The sequence below is a fragment of the Pteropus alecto genome, unplaced genomic scaffold (assembly GCF_000325575.1).
Source record: "Pteropus alecto unplaced genomic scaffold, ASM32557v1 scaffold335, whole genome shotgun sequence".
Lineage (NCBI taxonomy): Eukaryota > Metazoa > Chordata > Mammalia > Chiroptera > Pteropodidae > Pteropus > Pteropus alecto.
Genome location: NW_006436757.1, coordinates 1096506 through 1102973, shown reverse-complemented (window position 1 = coordinate 1102973; position 6468 = coordinate 1096506). Strand labels below are relative to the sequence as shown.

The 6468-nt window shown below is 43.8% G+C and overlaps 1 protein-coding gene across 6 annotated transcripts; it reads left to right on the top strand.

Annotated features, from left to right (window-relative positions):
* The first annotated feature begins 1890 nt into the window (after positions 1-1890).
* Positions 1891-5031, top strand: MRPL52 (mitochondrial ribosomal protein L52). 6 transcript variants are annotated; one of them, XM_015590695.2, is made up of 5 exons: positions 1906-2294; positions 2388-2445; positions 2521-2588; positions 4407-4478; positions 4857-4966. In XM_015590695.2, exons 1-5 carry the CDS (start codon positions 2156-2158, stop codon positions 4964-4966), a joined length of 447 nt encoding a protein of 148 aa, XP_015446181.2. In that variant the 5' UTR covers positions 1906-2155. The 6 variants fall into 6 exon arrangements, with proteins under 6 accessions (XP_006913679.3, XP_015446181.2, XP_006913674.3 ...); XM_006913612.3 differs by having other exon boundaries at positions 2145-2294; positions 2385-2445; positions 4407-4471; positions 4857-5031; XM_006913613.3 differs by having other exon boundaries at positions 2199-2294; positions 4407-4471; positions 4857-5031.
* Positions 5032-6468: the final 1437 nt, after the last annotated feature.

The window sequence follows — 6468 nt, the reverse complement described above, 5'->3', positions numbered from 1 at the left end:
GCTGCTTCCCATTGCTCTTAACTCTAGCTTTTGCCAGATGAACTCCAGACGTTGAAAGACATCTAGTTTGGGATGCTAAAGCTGCTTTCCTGTGGCTTATGAATCTGATGAAGTCATTGAGGAGTGCTGTCCAAGTGCCAGACTCCTCCCCTGCAAGTGTTCCATGAGGTCTCTGAGAATGCCGATGACGTTAGCTGTCAGCACTGGTGTTCTTTCTCTGTCTCAAAATCCTAACCCATATTTCCTGCTATTTATAATGCATGGATTGTCCCCCTGCCACATCAAACTGAGTCAAAGGCTAAATTTGTCTTCCTTCCAAAGACCTTTCCCCTTCCAAATTTCCGAGTTTTCCTAAACTTCCCATCCTGCCCCCAGAGTTCTCCAGCTCTAGCTCCTTGATTCCCACATCTATTAAAGTATTGCATGTGTTCACTCCTGCATGTGGGGTTCATATTGTACACATTATTTGTTCACCTTAACACATGTATCCTTTTTTGTGATTTTGTAGATCAGCGGTATCCCCCTAGTGTGTGAGCTACTAGAATAGAGGAATGTTACTGGTTCAATTCTATGAAGACTATAAATATATAACATTGGTGGTAGTGCCAGCCTGTCATCTTTCCTGTTGATCTTGACTGTTGACACTGAGGTTATTTTTCCAGACTTTGGCTTCTACTACTTGATTCCTCAACTATAAACTCTGTAATGGGATTCCAGTACTGTCTGCCTCAGCTATCTATCTCAGAACCAGCCAAAGGCACAAGATCCCGACTTGGGGAAGGTGTCGCTCAGTAGTTGTTACAACTGTAAAACAGTAAATTCACCGCCACATTTTCATTCAATTTCCTGATCTCTAAAAACTACAAGCAATCTATATAATGATTGCTTCCCGGACTGTCTTATCTACTTTACAGGTGTATTATGAAAATTGTATGAAATCATTTATGTAGAAGTATTTTGATAAGTGGAAATGAACTATTCGATTGTAAGATGATAATGGTACTATATTGTCTTATTTCCTTTGCTTAGCTTTTGGGCCCATCTGTTGGCTTATAGCCAAGGTTCTTTTATTCTCATGTCTTCTAGTTCGGCCCTGGCCTATACTATTCTTATTGTTATCAAAACAGCTGCTTTTACTTCTTAAACTAGGATCTACCCTTCCCCTCTTTCAAAGCACAGCTCAGAGCAACCTCCTGTGGAAAAACTTCCCAGTCTTGCAGAAGGAAATGATAAACTTCAAGATAGGCCATTACACCATTCCCTCACATTCCCCCAGTCAGCACATGTTTAAGTGTCTAGCCTAGAACACAGTAATGGGCACTTTCGTAGTAGCTTCACCGTTTATAAAGCATTTTCACATACATTATCATTCTTAAAATGTTTGCACAAATGTGATATATTAAGCTATTTTTTAATGAAAAAATTAAAGATAAATGACTTTCCCAAGGCAAGGAAGTAATAAAAGAAAAAAAGAGGGAAGGAGTCATAAATCTGTGTTTGCCACTTATTAGTAACTACTTCACATGGTTGCTGAAAAGATTATATTAGACGATGTTATGGTATCTCTTATAAAAATGGAATCAGATCTAAGCCCCTATACTTCTTCAAGGCCTTGACAGCCTACTCTAGATCGTTTCCATTACATGCTCACAAACAACACATACTTCCCTTCTCAGCATGCATCTCAGCTGTCATATTACAGTAATATGTGGTTATTTGATCATTGTCTTCTCTCTGTAGACTGAAAGCTGTATCAAAATGTCTGTCTTGCTCTCCATAGAATCTCCTGCGCCAAAAACAGTGCTTGTCACATAGAAGCTCTTCAATTTTGTTGGATAAATGAGTGAGCACTGAAACCCAGACTTTCTGATTCACTCTAGGTTTGACTCTTAAGCTGGGAAAAATATTTTACAGTGATGCGGCAGAAGATAGAATGAGGTAACATGTATGTTACTCCACTGAGGTAAAAGGATAAATCTCAGAGGACTAGAAACCGCTGCAGGAAGGTCAGGAAAACAGTTCAGAACGGTTCAAGCTGGGAAGGCACGACATTCACTGAAGATGTAACCACCATTGAGGATGCACACGCCGAACGACCGTTCTTTCCCAAAGCCCATCCGCAGTTTTGACCCTCTTTTCCGTACAATGACCCAAGATGGCGGGGCCCGTGGTGAAAACCATATTCAAGATGGCGGCTTCCTGCTTCCTCTGCAAAGTCTCACGTGGCCATATGAGCCACGCCCACTTCCGTCCTCTCGGCATCAGCATGGCAGCTTTGGGTACTCTGCTCTCTAGTAAGTGGATATAGGGTCCATGGGCTCGGGAGCCCGCGGGGGCGCGCCTGGGACCCTTGAGCTGACTGCATCTCTGCCCTGGTTTCCCAGCAGGTATCCGGAGGCTGCACTGCAGCGCGGCAATTCGGGCGGGCAGCCAGTGGCGACTCCAGTGAGTGCAGGTTTGGGGGAACCTGGGGAGCCAGAGACGTGCTGTGTCCTAACCGGACTGTTTTTCTCCACCCAGGCAGGGCCTGGCTGCCAGCCCCTCCGGCTACGGGCCCCTTACGGAGCTCCCAGACTGGTCTTACGCGGGTGAGCGCTGATCTGGCAGTTAACTACTTCGGAGAGGTTCACCCAGAGAGAACGCCCCAGGACAGAGCGGGGGTTGGACGTAGTGTCAAGGTTGGGGTGTATCTGAGTGGACAACGTATTGAACTTTATATTTGGAGTTGGAGGGAAGAAGCCTTATTGTTTATTTTGTAAATTACGCCCATGGACAATAAAGCTAGACGGGATCTTTTTGGCTTGTGCAGATAAGCAGAAGACAATTCTGACTTGGGAAGCCCCCAGGGAAGGGAGTGACAAGACTTTGACGTTTCTCAAAGGGGGACGTGGTTCTTAAAAAGTTAGGAAGAACCGCCCTTCTGTGTGGTGAGTCCATTTTTGAGAATTTGGTACCAAATGCAGGAAGAGCTCCTTAAAAAGCTGCCTAAATGAGCGACTCAGAAAAAGGGTTATAAAAGTAAGGATTGAGGATGGTGGGCTCCCTTCAGAAAATTCTCTTCCCTTTACTTTAAAAATAAATAAAGAAAAGAAATATAAGCTGTAGAAGAGAGGGACCTTAGAAAAGTTGAAGCCACTCGACAGCTCCCTATGGAACTCCAGTTTATAGGTGGGAAAATTGAGGTCTACAAAAGTTATCACCCACTAGATAATGGCAAAGCCAAGACTAGAACTGGGCAGAGGTCAGGCCTTCTTCAACAGTGTGGAATCCTGAGTATCAATACTCTATTGGGTTTTATAGGAGTGTTATCCTGCTTAATCAAATACTTGGAGGAGAGAGGCGAAGATTTTTTTTTACTTGTTACTTACTGTAGGAAGACTGGAATCGATTCTTAATCCAGGCTTCTCTACTTGCTAACTTTATGGGTCTTAGACAAGTTACTTAATTGTATTTCAGTTTATATATCTGTAAAAGAAGAATACCTACCTCATATGGTTCTCGGAGAGATAAAATGAAACAACCAATGTAAAGCACATGGCATACACAGTACTGGTTCCCTTTACTAATAAATGCTCTCTTATCCATCTTCAAACTTTTGGGGAGTGTTTTCACTGTTTTCTTTGTTGGAAGTGCCCTTTCTCTTCATCTCTGTTATAAACTACTTGAGATACTGCATCTTTTTAGCAGGTCCGCAGATATTTATGCAATTTTTCGTATGTGCTTATGTGTCCGCACTACAGTGAAAGCTAGCGATACAGTCCCTGATCCCAAGGAATTTAAAGTCTAGCTGGGAAAACTAAGTATGGATATTTTAAAAATTCAATGATAATACGTCAGTGCTCTGCCTCTTTTCAAAAGGATTTGAGATGGCTAAGGCTAAAAACAATGGTACAATAAATGTCCCAAGGCAAATAGATGAATATTAACTGATTTATATGCACTTCTTTCAGAAGAGAGAATTGAAGAGGTTAGAGAAGGGTTTCTGGGACAGGTAGGGCTTGAGGTGGACCTAAGGATGAGAATTTGGCTGGAAGTAAAGAAGTATGAGTCTCATGGAGTGAGGTGGAATTTAGCAAAGACTCATGGTGAGCAGAACAGTGATCAGATTTAGTGGAGGGTTTCTTAAAATAAAACGGGAGATTCAGTGTCAGGAAGGACCTTAAATTCTAAGCTATTGAGAAGTGAATGAAATAGAGTAGGAACATGCCTAGGAGTGTAATCTTGGTGGTTCTGGGCATAATTCACCCTTGAAAAGGAGGAACATGTTTTAGGAGAATTAAGCTACAGAGGGTGTGAAATGGAGAAAAGGAGCTAGAGATTGGTTCTTCCCTAATTTCTGTCAGTGTTTTCACAAGGTGCTACAGTCCATGTCTAACATTTGCTTTTTCTCTCACTTCCATCTGCAGATGGCCGCCCAGCTCCTCCAATGAAAGGCCAGCTTCGAAGAAAAGCCCAAAGGGAGAAGTTTGCAGTGAGTGGCTAGAGCCCCAGCCAGGGCAACCTGCATGTTATCGGAGGGAGAAAATTTAAATCGTAATTTGTCTTGAGCTGTTTTGGCACCTAAGCTAACATGTACCCCTCACACCAAGATTTCAACAGCCACAGATTTTAACAGTACTGTGAGAAGGGAAGAATAGAGTGGGGCACTCCTAGGACAGGAACCAGTCGTAGACATTTTGCCAGACATTTTACTGCTTTCCTCCTGCTTCCCAACCCTGGACCTGGTCCCGCCCCTTCCCCAGTCAGCAGTGTCACTTTCCAGCTGAAACCTCTGACTTTGATCTGTGAGTGAAAGGATATATGGTACAGAGCTCAAGCCCCAGATGTTATCCACACTGTTTTCCTATCTGTTTCAGAGACGAGTTGTGCTGTTGTCACAGGAAATGGATGCTGGATTACAGGCATGGCAGCTCAGGCAGCAAGAGAAGTTGCAGGAAGAAGAAAGGAAGCAGAAAAATGCTCTTAAACCTAAAGGGGCTGTACTGCAGACCTCACTACCAAGTCAATAAAAAGCAACTCCTATCTCCCTTCCCCAGCCTCTCTTTGGCTTTCTTTTCAGTCACCTAGTTGTGTCATCCCAGCCAGAGGAGAGCCTTTTCCCTGTCTATCCTCAGAGCAAAAGCATGGACACCAGGAAGAACAGGCTGTAAGATCACTGCCTGGAAGGGTTGGCTCAGTGCCCTCACACCTGGCTCCATTCCAGTTCAGCAGAATCTTGCTCTAGGATATTTACCCACTCCTTTGCATGTTATAAGACTGGCCCATCTATGAGTAGTAGCTACTCTGCAGACGTGGAAAAGTTGCAGCAGTTTTCTTCGTTTTAGCCAGGCATTCACGCCTTGAAGAGCCCATACACAGCTCAGGCTGTATGCAGTTATATATTTAATTAATGTTTTGATGAAAAAGACTTTCCAGCTGAGGTCCATTTCTTGACAAGCAACTGGTATCAGTTTTTCTAAACCAGATACATAGCCCAAGAGGATACCCCCACTGGGAAGGCTGACATGGAAAGAACCAGACTTGGGTGTTACATGTTCTAAAGATTTGGATCCTGAGGTTTCCATGGTTCAAACTGAATTCCAGAGGTTGGCTGGAGAGAGAGCTTGTCCTCCTGACCCCAATTTGTGTACGGAGCGCTGGAGGTACACAGTCTTCAAACAGTTACTGGGGAATAGGTTTCCCCCATATACCTTCCACAAACCTGTTAGCTGCCCCCAAGACCCCGAGAAACCTTTCATTTAATTGATCATGGCTCCTCCTGTGGATTCTGTGGGGAAAGTACTTTTGCTCCCATTACAGTACAGAGCACTGAACTTTTTTCCATTCTTATACCACAAACTTGTGTTAGTTCTTGGATCTCTAGGATTTCTGGAGCTTCCTACCTGACCTAATTTCTGTCCAGCCTGTTATTCCTTCTCTTGCTTTCTTTCCCTCCCTTCTAACCCCCAATACCTCCTTCCTCTCTAGCTGACCAGTGTAATTCTTGGGTCTTAGATTTCGCTGATGGTCGAATTTTCTGTCTCCCACACTTTTCCTGCTTCTGTTTTGCTGGATTTCCAGATATAGTTCTCAACTTCTTATCTGTCTCCCTTTCCCAACCTCAGCTTTAGCGTGCCCTCCCCATTCCCTGCTTACCTCCAGACCTTTTGTTCTCAGAGACTTGTCAGTCCCTGAAGGAGATTTTACCCTTTAAGGAATTACCTCTTTTCCAGTGTAGAGAACCAAACTCTAAAGTCCTAACTTCCAGTCTCTTTTCTAATTACTCATCAAACTTGATTTGCTTTTCCCCAGATTCCATGGCCTTGCACCCCTTCCCTCCCCAGCCGGTCCTAATTTAAGGAGCAGCCAGACTGCAAAGGGTGAAATAAAGGGAACACATTTTTCTACAAGGATGGGACCAGTGTGGTTGTGGGATTTGTTGGTGGGTAGCTGAGTTTTGTTATTGTTGCTTTAGGGGGGTGCGGGGCG

What these genes read in the sequence shown, in the direction of transcription:
- MRPL52 (XM_006913612.3), top strand. Translation starts at nt 2,156, where the DNA reads ATGGCGGGGCCCGTGGTGAAAACCATATTCAAGATGGCGGCTTCCTGC. An exon ending in GGCAGCCAGTGGCGACTCCA is followed by an intron (nt 2,446 to 2,520) that starts GTGAGTGCAGGT and finishes TTCTCCACCCAG; the next exon opens with GCAGGGCCTGGCTGCCAGCC. An exon ending in CCCAGACTGGTCTTACGCGG is followed by an intron (nt 2,589 to 4,406) that starts GTGAGCGCTGAT and finishes TTCCATCTGCAG; the next exon opens with ATGGCCGCCCAGCTCCTCCA.